Genomic DNA, 22,495 nt, shown 5'->3' with positions numbered 1-22,495 from the left:
TAATAAGTGACTGTTAGGACGACCCCTTCAAAGAAACAAACGGAAATCAACCTTTGAGCGGCCGATCGAAGAAAATATGGGTGAATTTTTTTTGCGCCCCCCCCCCCTTATTGGCGAAAGCCGGATCCGCCCCTGGGTTTCTATTCAAACATAATAAAAAGTAAATGGCCGCTAGCATGATGCTTATTTTCATTTATTTATTTTATTTCTGGCAAAATACAAAAAATTACAAATACAAGAAAATTGAAAGACCGATCTTGGATAGCGAAAAGGACACTATAGTTCCTAAGGTTAATTCTCCTATCACCGGTCGCCTAGTAATGTTTACAAACATCATTACAAACATTGAAATAAATAAAAATACATAGATTTAAATGTCATCAAAACGAATTTAAAGACATTTACAGCTATTTACTTTTATTCATGTTGTCCAAACCATTCCAAAATGATAAATGTGATTGATAGAACAATTGGAAATCTGAAAAGGTAATTCTTATATTTAATGAAAAGCGTGCATGTGCTTTACTTAACAATATTCATTCCATTACCTAGCTATTTCAATAACTAACACAAGGCCCACACTATAGTCTACTGGAACAGATAGAAAATGGCAGCACTGTCGTGTGTAATTTGAAAGACATGAGTATTACACATTTTAAATAAAATAATAAGATACAAGACATTTATTTTTGTCTTCGCAAACATGATGATAACAAAAAATCTTCCACTGGTATGATTATTAGATAAGTTGAAGTATTCTATGATGAAGGAACTGTGACACGGTACATTCTGAAGAAGCATTTTTGTATTAATTTTTTTTTCGGGGAGGGAGGGGGGTGCTTTGCACCAAATACAACATACCTTCTTGCACACATTTGGTTTTGCATGTTATAATAAATATTAATGTAATGCATGTTGGCAAATCAAAAATTACAACCGAAATTGCTAATAGCTTTACTTAGACGAATAAATCAGTTTACTAAAATAATTATTGTTATGTAAGATAAAAGTTACGACAATAGTTAAAGAAGTGAACACTCGACACTCATTTGCACTACAAAAACCATACTGACTTACCCTGTATATATATCTTCATGATTGTACACATGCCAAAATATACATCTAATCATCCGAAAAGTAAATTGAACAAAAACGTATGAAAGCACTCAAAATGTTGAAATAAAGCATTCATTTTATGATATCACATAAATTCATATATTTCTTTCAAGCTGCATTGCTGTACTTTGATGATGTAGCTGGTAGTAAGTTTAGTACACCGTTTCATTGAGTTCAGTATCAGGTATTTGGTGTTACAAACAATACATACACTGCGTATCAATAAAAAGTTCACATCTTGAAAAGGTCCTGGCAAGTTTTAAATTTACAATAATAATATGTAGATATTTTTCACATAAATTCTTGGGCTTCAGTCTCTTCTATGAGATGCCAGTATGATTACTGCCCGAATGTGCTTGAATGAGCATATTGCACTGCCCACTTGTAAAGCTCAAAGATTGGTTTGCGCAAAAATGCAGATTTTCAAACTGTGTCAAAGAATAAGTTTTGACCAAGCTGAACAATATTTTTTAATAATTTCTTTGCACTTTTCGATCCAAGAAAATCAAAACTGATATTGCAACTTATTTGAACAACTCTGTTCACGATTCGAAATTGCTATTTTAACAATAGGCAAACGAAGCTTCAGGTTGGGTGTGACAGCTAGAACTGAGCTGGGGCATAAAATAAAATAAAAATAAAATAAAAGTAAACAAAGTTCAATTCAAACATTTCCAGCATTTTGCTGATTGATTACGTTTTGTCCTTATAGATAAGGGGTTTACATTTCATATGCATTTCTCCACACTTTCTCCAGCATGACAATAGAAGAATAATCATTATTCATATTATACTCATTCGTTTGTTTAACTTCCAGTGATGACTTGTTACATATCAGGTTAAAGCTGAGGATATATTATTTTAGAATTAGTTCTTCAACTAAAAAAAAAATCATTTATCTGACGACTTTTGGTGGTTTCATGCACCTACCGAATCACAAAGGGCGGGACCATAGAAAATGTTATCAGCGCTAAACATCGATCGTTGATAGTTTTATTCAAACAATAATCCTGGACCCTTGACGAATCATCAAACATCAGAACATGGCTAGTGACGAGAAGATAGCTCTTGATCTCCTAAAGCCATCGGGAAGAATTGTTTAATAACTTCGATCAGATTCATAATTCCATATCATCCGAGTCTTCCAGAATAAATGTCAAATCTTCGCGTCCCGATCGCCTCAGCACCTTTTTTAATCTTTCCTTTGTAGCCTCGGCGCCTTTTACTTTTCGCCAGCGAAGCAACATCTGAAAAATACATTCCTGCTTGAAAGGAGACAAAAACAAAACAAAGGGAAGCCTTTAATAAGGGGTATATATGGTAAATTTGTGGAGCATGATTAATGATTTTGTTTAATAATTGTTATTTTTAATTACCATTATACTTACCATTTTATACTTGTAATCTCTTGATAATTAGTTCATTGCTGTTATATTGCCGTTTATGTGATGAAAGTTTCAGACCTCTCGTCATAACAAAGTAATTAGAGGTATATTTTCAGTATCTTCAGTCTACATGCAATTTATCCATACAGCACGTTGCAAACTGATGTCGCCTGAAAGCAGGCCTAAGTGGCTCTGATTGAGACAAAATATTCAATAAGGTGACCGATTGCAAAGACATGAAAAATACGGGAATTCCACGATAGTACTTGCTCAGAGGGTAATGAAAAGACTATACAGTGCGTCCCACAAAAAACGAAACCGAGATTTACCGATGATTTATCATAACTTAATCACAAATACAATAGACAAATGACCTACCATTGTAAAGCTTATTTCTCATTCACGCATGAGTGAGCAAAAACAATTTGAAGAGGGGATACCAAAACGTCATTTGGCGGGCTGTATCTGGGTTTCAAAAAGAAAACCACATTTTTAAAAAGTTCAATATCTGTTCTTTAATTTGATACCTCAATTACAGAAAATGGTCAAGAAATAACAAAGTTCTGGTTATTTGAAATAAGGCTTGAATTTCAATAATTTCATAAAATGAAGAGGTTCTACAGGCTAGCGTTCAAACTCACTTGACACTCCGTTTTGTTGACGATCAGCCATGCATGAAGTCTTTTGTTCACCATGCGATAGCTTATGTGGGGGACCGGTGAAAACACGCTTATTTAATGAAATTATGGAAATACAACTTTACAAGCATTGTTTCGAGGGAACATAACTTGTTTGCTTCTTGACCATTTTTTGTGATTAAGGTATCAAATAAAAGAGCAGATATTGAGCTTTTTAGTCATGTGATTTTCTTTTTGAAATTCAGATACCCCCGCCAAATGAGTTTTGGTATCCTTTCTTCAAATTGTTTTTGCTCACTAATGCGTGAATGAAGAATAATCTAAGTAATATCAGATGAAAGAGGAGATTCTAAGCTTTACATTGGTAGGTCATTTGTCTATTGTATTTGTGATTAAGTTATGATAAATCATCGCTTAATCTCGGTTTCGTTTTTTCTGGGACGCACTGTATAAGGTACGTAGGCCTACCTTGATATTGGTATGCTGTTCGAGTATGATTTGGATTTCTGAGTTATCGAAGCCTAGAAAAGTTCCAACCGTCCTCCATTCTGAGCCCAGTTTGTTGGAAAGGTCCCTCAGATTCACTTCGGTGATCTCGACGATCCTCATATCAAGCTCTCCTCCTCCACCTCCTTCAGAGTTAAATCATTAAAAGCTTTCGTTATACTAATATCAAATATTTCATATCTGCGGTGGTGGTGGAATACAAAGAGTATTTGATCCGGTATATTGTAATAAAAAATACTAAGAATCGTACCGGACAACTGGTAAAAGAACGATCACTTGGAATCTTACATGGAATACAATAGAGAAATTGAGGTTGAAAATCCTGAAGTAGCTGATTGTGGTTTGGGACAGTCCCTTCATGAACATTTTATTTGTCGTCTGACAGAATCGTCAGATCTGACAACTTCTCCTGATTTTGATTGGGTGAGAAACACAGGTGGTTGACAGTTACTATGGTGACTGTCGGATAAAACATACTTTGTCGGATGAAATATCCGTCAAGTTCTCTCGTTAAACGCTCCCCGGTCATCAAATGTTCATCTCAAACAATCATGCGAAAAATAAGAATAAGACTAAATTTCTAAGGCGAAAATATCTGCTAAATGTACTTCCAACAGATTATGGACTTACAATTGTCAAGCCAGTTGATATTGTTTTAGCTCCTCAAAACGGAATAGTATATATCCGGGCACATCTACGGTTATGTTAATGCACTTGAATTCCTTTAGGTGATATTTGCAGACATTTCTTTTGAAATATTGGAAAGTTGTATTCAGTAGAATTTGCGTTATATCATTTTGTTTGTTTCTATAAAAATTATCATTATCATTATTTTTTGCTTGGTGAAACGAGTAAGTTGAGAGAAAAGAGTCAAGGAGTAAATCAAGGGGGATGCTGATTTGGGCTGAAAATTGTGTCTTGACTTTTAGCCACAGAAAGGAAGTTTAATACACTCCGATTGGTCGCCATTTTAACTACCCCAACCACTCCATCACTGACATGATGCTACAGGGCATCGAATCTTTACACTCTTAAAAATGTTGGGCAACATACGGTCCACACAACAATTGGTTAAAACTTTATCCAATTCTGGGTAGTTTTACACCAATACTGTGTAGTTTTCACCCAAAGCACACATTATTGGTGTAAAACTACCCAGAATTGGATAAAGTTTTAACCAATTGTTGTGTGGACCGTATGTTGCCCAACATTTTTAAGAGTGTAGGTACCCGTCCTGACTCAGTCCGTACTAGCAGAGAGAAGCTCTGGATGAGACGACTTCGCACCACCCAACCTCATGGCCTGAACATCCAAGAGGGGAACGACTGATTATTCTTTCCTATCCACTTTTAAGTTATATATACATATCACTTTTCCCCTCAGCTCTTTTGAATAGTTACATTATAGTTTCTTCCTCTACTTTCCTCCCATATCTCATACAAGCTCAGCTCCAATTTTTCCTTCCTTATTCAGGCGATATAATAATTATTATATATATTTTTTTTCTCTCCACTCACCTCTTTTAGATTTACCACATTTGCTTATTTACATGTATACTATGGTTTCTTCATAATACACCCCCTCTCTTCTATATTTGCTTTTACCTTTTTAGGCAATTTGCTTCCTCTTTTTCACATATACAGTTTTTTTTTTTTTTTTTCCTACTGTATAGTCCTATGTTTTTTTCCCGTCACACCTAGCGGATTACAATATCAGTTACACCATATGTGTATTTATATTTTTTCATATACATTTCTTTTTTGGATATATTTACATACATATCACTTATAGATACATATTTACACTTACCTTCTCTTAGTTTGTTTAATGCTTTATCATATATACTTATATGTCTTTTGCACATTATCAGTTGTTCCCCATTCTTTTCCTTTTTTCCCCCACTCTTATGCACCAGTTTATTATGCCTTTCTTTGTAACCTGTTTGACCCACCTCTCACTAATTCTCTAGTTATTCATCCCTCTATCACTGTTTGTTCCAGATCCTGTTTGATGTTGCCTGCCTCATTATCTTAATCCCTCTTGGCCTTACTTACACTAACTTCCCTTTGTGTCTGCCTACTCCTTTTCTTTCATCCCCTTCACTAACCTGATTGGTCTTCTCTACTCACTAATGCCCCTTTTGTCTCCTTGTTTCTAGTGTTGCTGTAGCTTGTTTGTGGTCTATATTATGGTTGTTTGTCATTTTGCCTCCGACGAAGATTCTGCTAGGATCGAAAGCTTAGGCCCCTTTTTGACTTTCTAATAAACATAAAGTAAGAATAATAAATTTCTTTTACGTGATCACGCTTCTCTTTTAATATCTTTGAACTCGTTTTATCAGCATTTTCTATTTTTACTATGTTGTACTACTTTTCTTGATGAACCATTTATTTTGATGTTTAATAAAATTGTGATATTTTTTGTAATCGCTTTTTATACGTATTTGTGTCATTATTTATTGTAATGTTTTATCAGTTCTGGAGTTTATTTTGATAGTAGTTTGATAATTGTGCAGGGCTCTCATGTGATGCATTTATTTTATGTATTGAAGAAACAATTAACTCTCGGTATATGGAACATTTAATGAAATATTAATTGATGGACAGATAGAGTTATTATTCAATAGCTGTATAAATAAAAAATAATAAATAAATGAATAAACAAATAAATAAATAAATGCAAAAATAAACAAAATTAATAAGTAAACGCTATATTTCCAACAGGGGCGGATTCAAGATTTTCCGAAAGGGGGGGGGGGCACATTTTCCCGATGAAAAATTTGACAAGCAAAAAAAAGGTCTTCACTTTCGAAAGGGGGGGGGCACACTTCTATAATAACGGTACTATTAGTACACTACAAATTGCAATTGTGCCTCTCAAGGGGGGCATGGACCGGATTCGCCCCCCCCCCTCCTTGGATCCGCCGATGATTTCTAGTATTAAAATCATACCTTTATCTTGTGGAGCCGTGAAATCCAAGGGGAAGATGAAAGTTTCCTCTAGTTCTTCACTCTGCCCTACTTTAAGTGACAATGCAACACTGTCTGGATGACTGGGGAAATATAATTCAAACGGCACACAGATTCTACCTCCGCATCTTAGTCTTTTGTAAGATACAACCTGATATAGAGAAATGCAATTTATGATATCATGATTGATCACTCTCAATACAGTAAGTGAATACTTATTGTGTTATCAATAATATATAACAATAATGATAATAACGATAATAATGTTGATAATTGTAATAGTAATAATCATGACAATAATAATAATAATAATAGTGATGTCTTGAGCGCACACACCGCCAAGAGACGCTCATGGCGCTAGCGCAGCAACAGTTCCTTTGGAGATAAATATTTTTTATACATTTTATACATAATATAAACAACTATAAAATATAGATGCAAATGAAGTCGACAAAGACTAATGATAAAGTTAATCATAATAGTAATAATAATGACATTGGTGATAGTAACAATAATAATATTAATAATAATAATACAGTTTCGTACAATACATTAATTTTTCTTCTGCAGCCTTTTGATTTGCTGGTAATGTGACAATATCTCATTCATTTTAATCATCAGTTTATTTTCTTTGAGATTCATTGCATTAAAGATGAATGAAGAAAAAAAGAAACACTTCTTTCACACATTATTATTCACTCTGCATTTTGATTGTTTTTTTCTCATTTTGAATTTCATGGTGTTTTATTTTCTTATATCTATACATTCATTTGTTCATAAAGTTATTTATATCGTGTCATATAATCTTCAGAATTAAAGCTTACATTGTCTGAATGGAACATGAATATTCATGAATAAATTCGATAAATTCGAAACAAAAAGCCAAATCGCACATAATCCAATATCCAATACTTTCTTATTTGCATTTGGGTTGACAGAATCCGTGTGATGAGATTGAAATTGTGACATTTAGTTGTCATACAAAGATCAAATTTTACCAAAATTATAAAGTAAAGAATTTAAAAGAAAGTAATCACCAAAGACGTACACATTCTGCCATTTTCTTGCATTCGGCATTGCATTGCATTTTGAGACCAACCCCTGCGACCATTATATAGACCGGTTGTTCCACATGAGCAGGTACGAATCCTTGTTTCTCTTCTTCCATTTCTAACAACTTTTACAAATAAAAAGATACATTGCGAATATAATGTAAGTACACAAGCAAAATACACAGGTAAGAAATATATTGTGAGAAGCAGGGACCTATACATTGCGAGGGTGCTTTCTACAGTATATATTTGAGAGGATGCTATAAATACAGCGAGAATGAGCAATAAGATGTAGTCGGGGTTCAGTTCATCAAGTTTAATCACAAGCTTTCGGCCATAATTGGGCCTTCTTCAGGTATCTGAAGTACATATATATATACAAAGAGGTAATGCATTGTAGTTCCAACAAAGTTTACAAATTTCCAAGTCCAAATTTTCGACGTAAACCTCACGTCTTCGTCAGGGATACCATAAAAATATTAATAATAATAATAATAATATATATATATAGTGAGATAGCTCTGGGGAACTTCGGTTTGTAACAATTGTACAATTGATGGAAGTGAAATAAATAAATTTGAATTGAATTTGAATTGAATTGTTTAAGCTACGCCTACCATTGTTCACTTCATTCATTTCTTTCACAATATATTTAAATAAAATGTATTGCCAAAGCTGTTGTAATTTCTCATATATATATATGTATATATATATATACATACATATATATATATATATATATATATATGTGTGTGTGTGTGTGGGTGTGTGTGTGTGTGTGTGTGTATGTATGCTATGCTACCATAAGTAAATTGCTTAAAAGAATTTTAATCGGTCTACGTTTTTTTTTTGTCAATTTGTTTTGTTTTAAAGAACAGTTATATTTAGACAAGCAGGGATGTAGTCGAGACTCCAGCATATACTTTGTTATTCGGTCCAAGACCAAGGCCGGCAAAATGCGGCCTCAAGTCGGCCTCGACTATACATCACTGTCGCTTACCTCCTTGTTCCCTTTCACCTTTCTATAAAGGTGGGTGTGTAAGATGACCTTCCAAGTGAGTTTTTTCTCTCTAAATGGCCGACAGCGCATCTGCTTTCCGCGGAAGGATAAATTATTCATCTTGATCATAATCTTTGCCCAAGAAAAGTGGTCCATCTTGAGTGTGAGTACATCCTTAATGATGTTACAGCTTGGTACTCCAGACCTCGGCAACATAATTCGCTCCTTAATAACTGCATCTGCATTGATGAAAAAACAACGTCAGAATAAAGACATTCTGATACTTGTTGAAGTAATTCTGTGACAGGAAACGGCAAAGGCGTCTGGATGATCGAAGTCATGAATGTCTTTCTTTTGATAGGAGGTAGGGATGAGCGATTGAAAGCTTGTGGGATCCCCCCCCAAAAAAAAAAAAGAATAAATAAATAAATAAATAAAATAAAAACACCGACGTCTTATCATAGACTTATATAATTAATTGTATGTGGATCTGTACGCAAGTCTTACACATTACCTCTATATGCTGCTACTACTAATACTACTACTGATAACAATAATAATAATGATAATGATAGAAATAATAAATATTGATGATAATAATGAATAATAATAATAATAATAATGATAATCATCATAATATAGTTCATAATAAGTATTAATAATCATTATAATTATTATCAATGATGATAATGACAACAGTAATAATAACCTGAAATAAAGGACTACAAGTTCTTACTGAATGTGTATTCTCCCTCTCCTGTGTACAATACTGCCTCAAGACTCGAGGTTTGTGCAGCCATCGCACAGTGAGGTATGGTGTAAGTCACGGGTAACCTCAGGACTAGGTCGCCAGGTGCTAAACACTGTACACCAAAGCAGACTGACACCTCCTCTTCGCTGTCACCAAGATTAGGAGTGTCTGGCAGCACACGAAGAAGAAGTTCCCTTGTCTCTTTGCTGTCGATTGCACCAGGAGGTATCTCAAGCTCAATTCCAAATGACTCTAGCTGAAGTTTGCCACCTTCACTTCCAACTCTCTTGATACATTCCAGTTTGATTGCTTTGGTACTACCTCGCGGTAAATCATCTTTTCCTATAAAAAAAATGATGATATGAGTTTGTCCAACTATTTTTTTTTAAGTTTCCATGTTTTTACAGGTTCCCGTAACACAAAGGTTAGCGATTGATCGTACGCTTGATTTTCACAATTGCTTGTACATTGTAGTCAATGCCCGAATGGAATCAATTGTAGAAAAACGTTCTACGATTATTGCTAAGTTCCGTGTTACGGGCCCCAGGATTTACACGTTCTTATCAATGGATGTGAATTCCATCTACATCCAAAAGAGGTACTTCCAATATTGTGAAAACATTCCCTGAATTTGGGTTACGTACATTACCACATTCTGCTAACAGAAACATGGGACCGACGTCATATAGACTATCATGAAAGGCTGAAGGCTTTAAAACTACCTACTCTATCATAATAGAAGACAAAGAGCTGAACTGATCCAAATATACAAAATTTAAAAAGGACTTGATCAAATTGACCTAAACAACTTCTTTGAGATTGATGATGAAAACAACCCCATGAAAGCTGTTTCCACACGTCGGAGAAATAATAATCATTTTTTTGAAAACTAACACCAGATCGAGATATTCCTTTCTCATAACTTATCAGCCCCGTAGCTATGCAGGGCTTTCTTGTAGGGGTTCGATTCCTACTCATCCTTTACTAGAAAAAAATTTGGTCATAAGTAAAAAAATTGTTAGGTATTTCGTCCAAGAAAAAATTGATTTGGGAAATTTAGGAGGTTCGATCGGCTACAGGTTTGTGTATATTCGCTCAAATTAAATTTAAAGGTCAAGTTCACCCCAGAAAAAAATTGATTTAAATAAATAGCGAAAAATCAAACATGAATAACGCTGAAAACTTCATCAAAATCGGATGTAAAATAAGAATGTTATGACATTATAAAGTTTCGCTTATTTTTCACAAAACAGTTCTATGCTCACTTCAGTGATATGTAAATGAGAGAGTTGATGATGTCACTCACTCACTTTTTCTCTTGTTTTTTATTGTTTGAATTTTCAAATATTTCAATTTTTACGAATTCGAAAATTAGGACCCCCTTGCTTGAACCACAAAATGTTGAAGTAATGGAATTCTACGTGTTCAGGGAGGAATGAAACTCTGTTTCATATGACAATGACGGAAAATCGAAATATTTCACATTTCATATAATAAAATACAAAATAAATAGTGAGTGGGTGATGTCATCGGTCCCCTCATTTGCATACTGAACAGGATGTGCATATAACTGTTTTGAGAAATTAAGCGAAACTTTAAAATGTTATAACTTTCTTATTTTACATCCGATTTTTATGAAATTTTCAGTGTTATGCTTGTTTGATTTTTCTCTTTCTATTCAAATCAGCTTTTTGTTAGAGTGGACTTGTCCTATAATTATATGACCGAAAGGGACATTAACCTGTTGCATGGGACAGGCTTTCCTGTGGCATGTCACATTCCTCTCCTTCCACAACCCTTTTTTTTCCCACTTCAGGGATCTGGACGTCGGTCTGTTCATGAACTTTGACCACTGCAGCTGCACCTACAAGGTCTTCTATGATTATTATAAAGAACAAATAATATCTTGTTAAAATTTGATATAATTGTTTTATTAAAAAACAAAACTATGTATGATACAAACATGATTACGATGATGATGGTGATGATGATGATGATGATGGAAATGACATTGGTTAAATGATGGTGATGATGGTGATGATGATGATGATGATGATGATGATGATGATGATGATGATGATGATGAAGAAGAAGATGATGATGATGAAGATGATGGTGGTGGTGGTGCCATCATTGATAATCGTAATGATAATGATGAAAATGGTATGAAGAGATAAAATAATGAAGATAATGATGATTATCAAAATCATATAAAATTATATGAATGATAAAGATGGTAATAATGTCATTTATTCAAATGAGCCTCATCAAAGCCAACATACTAAATCACAAGTGATTTTCAAAGTAATGTATGGTGTGTTAAGTAGTGTATGAGAAACGGAATATTACTTGATACTATCACAATGTGAATTCATATACTTGAGAGGGGTTAAGCCCAATACCACCGAACCACATATAACATGGAAACTAACAAAATGCGAATATAGAGCTTATTATCAATAAACCTCAATTCAAACAGTTTCAGAAATACATTGTGAATGATTAATATAATGTAAATATAAATTACGTATATAACTAACTCACCTTCAGAACAAGCCTGCGCTGATGTTGATGGAGCAAAGGTCCTTTCCCTCAACTCGGAAGACACCCTTGTACCCTGCTTAGATCCTGCTAACAAATCCTGACTTGCATGCTTTGTTGTGATCTTGACATTGGGAAACGTCTCCGAAAGCGTGTCTGTGTCCGATTGCGACAGCCAGTGTTCCATATGTACAAACTTGATTTCCCGAAGAGACGTGCCTCCAGCGCGAAGCGGACGTGCTTCAGATGAAGACAAGTCAAGATCACATCTGTCAAATGTCAGGACGGTAATTCCTTTGAATTCGTTGAACAATAGATGCATCATGTCGGCCATAGGTACGACTCCACTTGCCCCTTCAAGTTGCAGCTCACAAGATGAAGATGTACGGTACCATCTAACGGCGGTCAGTTCTACACCTCCAAGCTGCACCTTTTTGGCTTCAACAGAGTTAAAGAGTGGACTCATTACATCACCCACGTGCAGTACATTCGTTAATGATTCAAGTATGTAGAAATCATAATCTGCAAAGGGTTCAAGGCGAATGTTGGTCAGATGAGGAAATTTGCACGATGAAATGTCTTTAGTTGACTTTCGAGATATCAAACGTCTAGGCGTAGATAAAACGAGTGATACAATATCCGGACAGAAAGAACTAAGGAAAAAGAGGAACCTGTCGAGATGATATGTCTTCCAGACTCTTATTCTACACTCTCTCAAAGAAGACAACGGAGTGATGTCATTGTCTTGCTCATCGGTGGGCGGGAAATCTACATCTTCACATCGCAGATCTAGCCTCTCTGCATTTGGGAAACAATCACCAATAGCCAACAGTGCATCTTCAAGCGAATCACCATCATGGTACTCCAAGCAAATGGTGAGAGCCGACTTCATCGGTTTGACATTGGATCTATCTTGATGTACGATTAAGTCGTCGCTGTCAATGCTGATATGCTTCACTTCTGGGCACAGTTGAGCCAGAATGGTAATGATGTTCTCGAAGGGCATCTCCAGATCATCCATTAATGCAATACGAGTCTCCTCATCGACGCTCATCCACTCCTGTACTTGAACCTCTAGTCCAGCATCACCCCTCAAACGGGTTTTCTGTCCAGATTTCATGACTTGAAAAAACACATGAAAGAGGTTGAACATTAAGTCTAGCCCTCGAGAAACATGTCAGTTGTAAGGTATGTTGTTCTTACTTATAAAGTTGATGTGCATTTGTGTGCGGGTGTGGATGTGTGTGAGGTTGTTTGTATGTAAAATACATTAGGAAGATACTAGCTGTGATGTGTGATTGCGTATTTTTAAGGGTGTATGGCATGCCTGTTTCTGTTGTTAAAGGACAAGTCCATCCCAACCAAAAATTTATTCAAATAAAAAGAGAAAAATCCAACAAGCATTACACTGAAAATCTCATCAAAATCGGATGTAAAATAAGAAAGTTATGACATTTTGAAGTTTCGCTTAATTTCACAGTTTTATGCACATCCTGGTCGGTATGCAAATGAGGAGACTGATGACGTCATCCACTCACTATTTCTTTTGTATTCTATTATTATGAAATATGAAATATTCTAATTTTCTCCTCATTATCAAGTGAAACAACGTTTAATTCCTCCATGAACATGTGGAATTAGCATTGTTTAATACTCTATGGTTCAGACAAGTTGGTCCTTATTGTCAAATTAATTTAAAAAATGAAATATTGTGTAATTCGGACAATACAAAACAAAAGAAATAATGAGTGAGGGACATCATCGACTGTCTCATTTGAGTTGTTCATATCACTGTTTTGTGAAAAATAAGCGAAACTTTAAAATGTCATAACTTTCTTATTTTACATCCGATTTTGATGAAATTTTCAGCGTTATGCTAGTTTGATGTTTGTCTATTTATTCAAATCAACATTTTCCGTGGTGGACTTGACCTTTAAGTGAGTTATGTTGTACGTGTGTGAGTGAGGGTGTGTAAAATATTGGAGGATGTCGGAGGAAGGGTGTGTGGGTGAGAGAGAGAAATAAAATGTGTGCGTATAAGACGGATGGTTTGTTGTGATAGGCGCGTGTCAGTGTGTGTGTGATGTGTGTTAGAGCTGTATGAATCTTTGTACAAATTATCATGTAAAAAGAGGAAATAATCCAAAAAATGGGCTTGCGATATCATTACCAACTCTTTGAACAGGGTCTCGTTTGCTTGGTTTGTTTTAGCTGCAAACTTCAATATGCTATGTTATTTTTTATTGGACTATTTTGTGCAAATCTTCTCGGATCTTTGAACCGAGTTCCCATTTAAATGCCGTAATCTGTAAATCGTCGATTATCTATATACCCTAGAAAGCTACATTGGACAATAATGTTTAAACTCGTCGTCTGCCTATATATCACATGCCGACAATGGAAGTGTAGGGCTTTTAAACGAAGTCTGCCCATCATATTCTTTTCCTAGCTTTAAATCATCTATAACAACATATGACCATCCATAGCCAGGCTATATACCAACACGCAGTCCTTCCTACTGAGCTCGTGTATGGCTAAGAGAAAACTACATTGAGGGAATGATATTTGGGGCAAAAAAGCCATTAAGTACATTTTGCTGGCCGGGTTGCATGAAAATTCCAAAGCAACCATTAAGTCATAGATCACTAATTGATATACTGTTGCAATTAAATTCATTTAAATATTTTTGGAACGTGAATTACCAACAGTAAATTTACTTTTAAACACAAATAAGATATAATACACATCGCGTTTTTTCAACTTTGATATAGAAGAAGCATTCTTTCAGGAGTAATGAGTATATAGTTACTCGAGCTGAAAATATAGAGTCATTTCAGCTAGTCGCCTTGTCAGACTGAAAGAAAATATATACATGGACTTTCATGCATCTTTATCCATATTTAAAATTATTTCATTCGATCTTAGAACGCCTTTCAAAAATGTTTCAACACATTGTATGAGTCGTATTATTTTATCTTGGAATATTTGTCTGAAGTAAATATAATGTAAGCAATAACCAATTATTGTTACATACCCCCTTGTCCATGCCAGTCGTATCTCTGATAAAAGCGGTGATTGTAAACGAGCAGTCTTTTTGTGCGAAGTAAAGTCTCCTCTAAATTCTGGAAGGAGTGAAATAGGAAGCATTACAGATTGATTACTACTCAAAAATAATCTACAATATATTACATCAAGGATTGGTAGAATAGCACACTCACACACACACAAAAATCATTACGTTAATTTTTTGTTTACGACATTACGTCAAAACCTTACTTTAAATTCAAGTTTCACTTGTAATTATATTTTGAGTCGTGTTTAAACATAAATCATGTTCGACGTCATTAGTGGATAAATGCATTGCTTAAATCTATTTTTTTTTAATGAAAATTAAGTCCTCGATTCTGCATGAACTCCCTTGTAGTTCTAAGGACAGCGACGATATGTGACTTTTCTTTTCTCAATCGTAATACAGAGGTACACAGAAAACTTTTTAAGGTTAAGTGACACGTGAGTTATCATTTTCCCCCAGGTTACCCCCCCCCCCCCGGCCCCTTATGATACAAAAAAAAAGGTGAGTCAAACTGCATATTTAATTTGTCTTTATTGTCTCATGACACATTCTTAAATGACATGATACAAATAATTTGTGATGCACATAGGTCACATAATGGCTGTTCAATTTTGTGGGTCATTTGGGGGCTAGTTCATGGGTACATTCCTAGAACAGTTTTGTGTGAAATATGGAGTTACACAGTCCCTGACCTCTCTTTGTGAAAATCTTCTTTCGTCTTCCTTCCTTCCTTTTTTTTTACTTTAAAAAAATCATTAGTGAGATCCTCTTTGTAATTCATTTATCATATACCTTTGTCTGATCTACAGGCGTCCTGGCCGGATCCTCAGCCATGTTTGGTCACCTATGTTGGGTGAACTGCATGGATGATGTCAACAGTAAAATGAGACGACTAAATTAGGTGAATTGGAAATTGGACCGACCTCGTTGCCCATGCACAGACAGTTTCTCGAAGCTTTCTGGCCTTGGCCAAGATTAATAGGTTCAGCTTAGAAATAATACATATTCATCTCAGCAAATAAAAAAATGAAGCTCTTGGAAGGGTCTCTTCCAGGGTGATGAGCAGGATAAAAATAAATAAATGAATAAATAAATATATATATTATATATATATATATATATATATAATATATATATTTATTAATTCATTTATTTATATATATACATATATAATATATATATATATTGTAAGAGGGTGGGCGGGGTGTGTGTGATTGTGTTAGTGTGACAAAACCTATACGAGTTATGTGTCTAGAAAGAGGGAGAGAGAGAGATAATATTAAAATTGATTTAATTCGTTTATCTATAGGCCTACTTATCAACTGTACGACCTGTAAATATACTGTTATAGTGTCCGCATAACCATATAGGCTATACATTCTTTTCTAGTATATTTTCTTTTAATCACAATATATTGCTCACCCGGGTTATGCTGGAATCTGCAAGTCTCGGGAACTCTGCTCAACAGAAGAAAAAAAATGTCGTTTGTTCCTAAGAGAAATAATTAATGTCCTCCTCTATAATCGTGTGATTATCAACTCTGATCAAGATGGCGCCGACTTTTACCTTCGGTACCCTTTACGCATTCTCTTATGCAGTATGCAGTACACCACACAACAGATGAATAACAAACGGCTGATCAATCTGAATAGAATGACTGAAATCATGTATGTTATTAGCTTCACTGGAGTCTTTTGACATGCGGGGTTATTATCGGTCAGCAATAAGGGAACAATGCATGCCAGCATTATCCCCTTTGTCGAAAATCGAAGAACCAGAATATCAGCATCATAATGCTGTATATCATATTCTATTTCATTCAAGATCCAAAGCGCATTGCATTGTTCTTTAATCAAGGACGAAATTGCTCTTTTAGATTTTCACTCTCCGAGAAGGACCTTACTCTGTTCAGCCCCAATGTAGGTAGAAATTTACAATTGTTGGTTTTTTATCAAAATTATTATTATTATTATTATTATTATTATCATTATTAATATTACTATTATTATCATTATTATTATCATCATTATCATTATCATCATCACTTTTTTAATGTGCAATATTTTTGCAAGAGCTTATAATACTTGATTTATGTCATGGGAGGGGCATGTGTGGGGGCACATGCCTCCGGGCAACAGTGCTGAATTTCACTTTTGCACCCCCTGACCCACTTGCCGGTCCAACATTTCTTTGCATGTTTGTAAAATTGTAATTGTTTTCTGATGTATTGTATTTGCTCTTTTTTTGGTCAAATAAATAATAATAATAATCATCATCATCATTATCATTATGATCATATTATTATGATTATCATTAGCTCTATTATTATGTACAAACAATGAAAAAACAAAGGAAAAAATGTGGTGCCTATGCCTGTAACTGCAAGTCTTTGCAGAAAGAAACCTATACAAAAAGTGTACGACAAACAGACTTAGAAAAGATAAGGCGTGCATGTTATAACCTATATTATATACGAATTCGAAATAAGACTCACCTTAAATTCGACAGTAAAATGTACGAAATTGAAAGAGGAAGGAAATTCTTTCAAAGAGAACCATAATTAGTATGAATCTTATTAGAGGCAAGTCACTTATGGGATATCCAAGTATACAGTTCCTACATCAGACTTATTCCCAATTAACTCTAGCTATAAGCCCGGCTATAAGAACCTTGCTGGCCATGCGAACTCATCGAGTTCCTATGGAAATTGTCTCCCTAATGGCTTATGGACCAAATAATATAGTTTCGCTTTCGTTTCCTCTTTTATCCAACATTTTTTAAGAGTCTCTTTCCGCTTGCTCATAAGTGAAAATTGATTGTATTTCTTGAAATCAATCGAAATACAGTGAGTTGATGACAAGACCGACGTCCCTCTAAATTTGTTATTTTTGTTGGAGATAATTTGAATAGGCCTAATGAGCAATAAAAATTGAGTTAGCACAAAACAAATGAGCAAAAATGTCAACCTTCTTAAAAATTAAGATCGAATGTTTTAATTGATTTGTTTTTTTCTCGGTCATGAAAATATGGGGGCCCATCGCAGCAGAGGATCCATGATTTTCCAAAGAGGGGGCACATTTCTTCCAAGGAAAATTTGACAAGTAAAAAAAAAGATAAAGGGTTTTAACCAAAATGTAAGGATATTGCGTCCCCGAAAAAAATTAACAAGCAAAAACAAATGTCTTCACTTTCAAAGGGGGGGGGGGCACATTTCTGTTTTAACGGTATTTTAAATTACAAATTTAATTTTGCTTCTCAAAAGGGGGCACGGGTCGGCTGTGCCCCCCCCCCTGAATCCGCCAGTGGTCCATTGCCTCCACATTATCCTCCATCTAAGGGTTTTTTTTTCTCTGATATTTGTGATTCATTAATTGTGATAATTCTTTACGATACGGTTTCTTTAAATAATATTACATTATTATGTATAGGGTGGTGCAACGAAAGATGACCAGGTGGATGTATATTTTACATTTTAAGAGCAAAATATCAATAAAAACTACAAAAAACTTACATTTTGGTTTAAAAATAACAAACACTTATATATTACAATGAACTTACCTAGATCTACTTTAAACTGTTACTACCACATTTTTCAATGATCTTCAAACTACGAACCCTCTATCTTTCCAGAAGATTAGGAAGATTTTAATTTCACCGGGCTTTAACACAATCCCTGGAATCTTTCTTTTTTTTACAAACATTTTCCTATTTGTTGCCAAAGATTGGCAATAGACCTTTGAGTCCATGATTGTCCACAGATTTTCAATTGGATTTAATTAGGACTATTTCCTGACCAGAAGTTCCGAGTGTCCAAAAAAGTGCCCACTCCAGGAACTTCAATTTAAATGCCATGCAGGAAGTACTCCTGTACACCAAAATCCCCCCAAATCACAAAAACCACCTACATTTTTGACCAAATTCGTTCATTTAACTTTTTACATGGAGGCTGCCAATTTGTCTTCCAGTAACAGATATTTGGGGTTGCCTCTATCTCAGGCTTTAGACAAACCAGATTCTTAGGTGGTCATATTTTGTTGCACCACCATAGTTATAAATGAGTTCAAGTAATTGGTCCGAATTATATTTTACAATTTATTATTACCTTATAAACTGTATGTATGAATTTGAATTGATAGAAAAACAATAATAAAAACTTTTTTTTTCAATAGTTCAGTAGGGCCTCCTGCACTGGGCCCTGTGAACGATTTTTAAGATGATGTAATGAATATTGCTGGTTTGGAGAGAAATAATGACAAGCCCCCAAAATAAGGTTTTCGCTTCCAAATGAAGGTCATATTGGTCAGAAAAAATTGACGAGCCCGCCCCCCCCCAAAAAAAAGGGGGGGGGGGGGTTTTCGCTCCAATGTTATGAAGGTCATTTTGGTTGAATTTCTACTTTTAAGAATAACCTGATTTCTAGGGGTGCTGCTTACAATGTAAAACATACGCAGTACCCTTAGAAAAATATTGGGGGGGTGCTTCTGCACCACCAGCATCGCCTCTTCCCAGGCCAAGAGGGACATGTAGAGGCCTGTTTAAATAAAGATACACCTATGGTTAAATTGCCATATATTGGAACTACCATGGAAACTTTCACTGTGGTTGGCTGCTAAGGCCTGTATGTTACCATGGTATAGTCGGTTGCCATACTGAATGGCCGCGGCAAAGTTACAATAATTGTAAGCCATGACTCTTTTTAAAACGGCGCCCTGATAAGTTACTGGAATTTAAAAGGGAGGAAACCCCCAATCCCATCTCCAACTCGCCCGTTTGAGTTTTGTAAGGCGCCCCTAAAAGAAAATGAATCCGTATCATTACTGAGTAGGTCTACCTATACCAGAGGCGTCGATCATGGGGGGCAGGGTGGGCGATCGCCCCACCAATGAAAATATTGGGGGGGGGGCAAACATATCGTTTTACCCCCCCCCCCCCCCAATAATTCCGGATGTGCAAAAATAAAATAAGATTGTAATGTTCAGCAAGCGAGATTGAGATACACAACTCGTTCTCTATTTCAAATCGTGCTCCAAATGTCCGCTTTTCAGATTGGAATACAAAAATTTTCAGCTCGCGCTTCGCGCTCGCATCATTTCTGTAGCAAAAACCCATACTTTTCATGATTAAATAGGTGAATAGAATGTCCCGTTTTCAGTTCTAACCCTCAAAATAACTCCCGCTTCGATTTGCAATAATCTTTTGTTGGATATATATCTTATTCTTTAAAAAAAAAAACGTCCATTAAACTGTCATTTTTTTCAGATAGAAATATCAAAATTTTCAGCTCGCGCTTCGCGCTCGCATCTCTTTTAGAGAGAGATTTGTTCTTTTGGTACCAAAAATGCTTAGAATATCAAGCTTTCAGGTCAGAATATAAAGAAATTTCAGCTCGCTCTCGGCACTCGCATTATATGTGTAATGAGATATGTATCCTCCTCATGAGTTACTATACAAACAGGCCTAAACAGGTACCCTTTTCCTGTTTTATGGTCAGTATACTAAAAAATTTCAGCTCGCGCTTCGCGCTCGCATTAATTTTTTGGTGAGATACATGTCTATGTCTGTATCTCATGAGTCATATATATATATATATATATATATATATATATAACATGCCTATGTGTTTGTGGGAGGTGTTTTGTACGATCGAGCGCCTTTGGAACGTTGATTAATGATTTTGCCCCCCCAATCTGAAAAATGGATCGACGCCCCTGACCTATACGTTGTATCAAAAACGTAAAAATGACCACATGATTGTGATTTTTTGCATGGTCATCCCCCGCCCACCCCCCCCCCCATACTTTCAAAACCGTTCTGCGACCCTAGACTTTGGCATCCAATGTTAACTTGCACGGAATCGTTGATTTTGATTGGTTGTTGATCAGCGTTACCGAGTTACTTCTTTATGGCGAAGTTACCATAGTAACTTTTCGCAACGGGACTCTGACTGTACATTAGAATCATTCATTTTGTTTAATTCTGTATATGGGCGATTTCAAGTAAAAGCCGACATTTTCCAAAAATTAATATTGGCTCTATGTCAAATCTGGACCATATATTTTCTATTAAAACTCATATGTAAGCTCATTAATGCAAAAGGGAGGGGGGGTCATAATTAGCCTCAATTATTTTTTTCTTATGCATCTCCTTATAGGAGAATCCGAACCATACATAAAAATTATTTACACTGGACTACATGTATATTTTTTTGATTAATTTCAATTTAACAGAAAACTATCGTTTGTTTTTCAAAATTTTCAGTTTGATAATCTGAAGGCAGCTGGAACTGTCATGCGTGACGGAAGAAAATGTGACTATATAAAGAGAACAAGAAAAAGATTCATGGTCGCGGGACGTCGGTAATCGGTACTGATATTTGTCGGTAATCAGGGCCTCCACACCCCCCCCCCCCCCCCCTACTGGAAAAGGCCTAGCGCCGCCCCTGTCGAAGGTCATCATCATACAAAAAAAAATCAAAATAAGTTGCGGGAATGAAAGGTTTAAAAAATGTCAAATATGTTTAATGTGACTGACCGTAATGCGACTGACCGCAGTTTTTCTATCTACAAGAGAACTTGAACTCGAAGTTGATTTCCAAATTCAAATGTCTTATTTGACACTTAATATTAAGTAATGTTTGCAGGTATATCGAAATTTGCAAAAAGTGTTTTGATTTAAAAGAACTATTAAAAAGTAATCAGTCACCTTTTTGTGTAATGCGACTGACCTATTTTTGGGACGTCACAGTGTCTACGATATAAATCCTACAACCATTCTGCATGTATATTGTTCTAAAGGCTCAGATGTCATTGACACTTGACAGAAAGACTGACCCCTGTAAAACTGACAGCACCAACGGAATAAAAAAAAGACACCTAAAAGTTTAATGCGACTTACCGTGATGGAATCGCCCATGTGGACGCCTATTTTGTGAGGCTACATTTGCGGAGATCTCAATGCACTGGCGTAAATCCCGGGGGGGATGGGGGGATATATCCCCTTCACTTTTCGAGGAGGGGGGGATGGCCTGTACAAACATCCCCCCCACTTTTTACGAAAAAAATGAAAAAAAAATCACAAGAGATAATTGTTTTATTGGTGAAAATTCTTCCTGAAATACCGCTTAACAAATAAAACAATATTATTGAATAATAAAATGCAAATAAAGAGCCAGTTCACCATTTCCAAACGAAATACTTATGTCCTTATTATAACATTGAAGAGAAACTCCCGTTTCTTCCAATTCATCAATGTTGGGGTCTTTGGGAAGGGATTAAGATGGAATGTCAATTCTTTTTTAATGTAATCTCTAATAAAATCATTAAACCATGGTAATAGCTCTATGATTAAACCATCATGGGGTAAAAAAGATAATAATATTGGAGGGGTATTTGCCATATGGACATACAGTGGCGTAACTACGGGGGGGGGGGCATCGGCTGACCAAAAAAAAAAAAAAACGGGGA

At 35.4% G+C, this 22,495-nt stretch overlaps 1 protein-coding gene across 8 annotated transcripts; it reads right to left on the bottom strand.

Moving 5' to 3' along the window:
- Window positions 1–173: 173 nt before the first annotated feature.
- LOC129253826 (uncharacterized) lies at window positions 174–16,942 on the bottom strand. Of its 8 annotated transcripts, XR_010294344.1 has the most exons (12): window positions 16,455–16,633; window positions 15,825–15,890; window positions 14,994–15,081; window positions 11,963–13,081; window positions 11,160–11,294; window positions 9,404–9,760; window positions 8,668–8,906; window positions 7,664–7,792; window positions 6,598–6,766; window positions 5,754–5,905; window positions 3,608–3,771; window positions 209–2,378 (listed from the first exon to the last, which is right to left on the bottom strand). XR_010294344.1 is itself a non-coding variant. In XM_064103214.1 (11 exons), the coding sequence occupies exons 2-11, from the start codon at window positions 15,864–15,866 to the stop codon at window positions 2,235–2,237; spliced, it is 2,586 nt and encodes an 861-aa protein (XP_063959284.1). In that variant the 5' UTR covers window positions 15,867–15,890; window positions 16,455–16,678; the 3' UTR covers window positions 179–2,234. The 8 variants fall into 8 exon arrangements, 4 of the variants coding, with proteins under 4 accessions (XP_063959293.1, XP_063959284.1, XP_063959289.1 ...); XM_064103214.1 differs by lacking the exon at window positions 5,754–5,905 and having other exon boundaries at window positions 179–2,378; window positions 16,455–16,678; XR_010294345.1 differs by lacking the exon at window positions 15,825–15,890 and having other exon boundaries at window positions 16,455–16,684.
- Between the last annotated feature and the right edge of the window lie 5,553 nt (window positions 16,943–22,495).

The sequence above is a fragment of the Lytechinus pictus genome, chromosome 1 (genome assembly GCF_037042905.1).
Source record: "Lytechinus pictus isolate F3 Inbred chromosome 1, Lp3.0, whole genome shotgun sequence".
NCBI lineage: Eukaryota > Metazoa > Echinodermata > Echinoidea > Temnopleuroida > Toxopneustidae > Lytechinus > Lytechinus pictus.
The sequence above is the reverse complement of the archived record's forward strand: the minus strand, read 5'-3'. Positions and strand labels throughout refer to the sequence as shown.

Coding starts and splice junctions, on each gene's coding strand:
- LOC129253826 (XM_064103214.1), bottom strand. CDS start 15,866: ATGGCTGAGGATCCGGCCAGGACGCCTGTAGATCAGACAAAG. Junction 6,767..7,663: donor GCAAGAAAATGGCAGAATGT/GTACGTCTTTGG, acceptor TCTCTATATCAG/GTTGTATCTTACAAAAGACT. Junction 2,379..3,607: donor AACAGCATACCAATATCAAG/GTAGGCCTACGT, acceptor CCTTTCAAGCAG/GAATGTATTTTTCAGATGTT.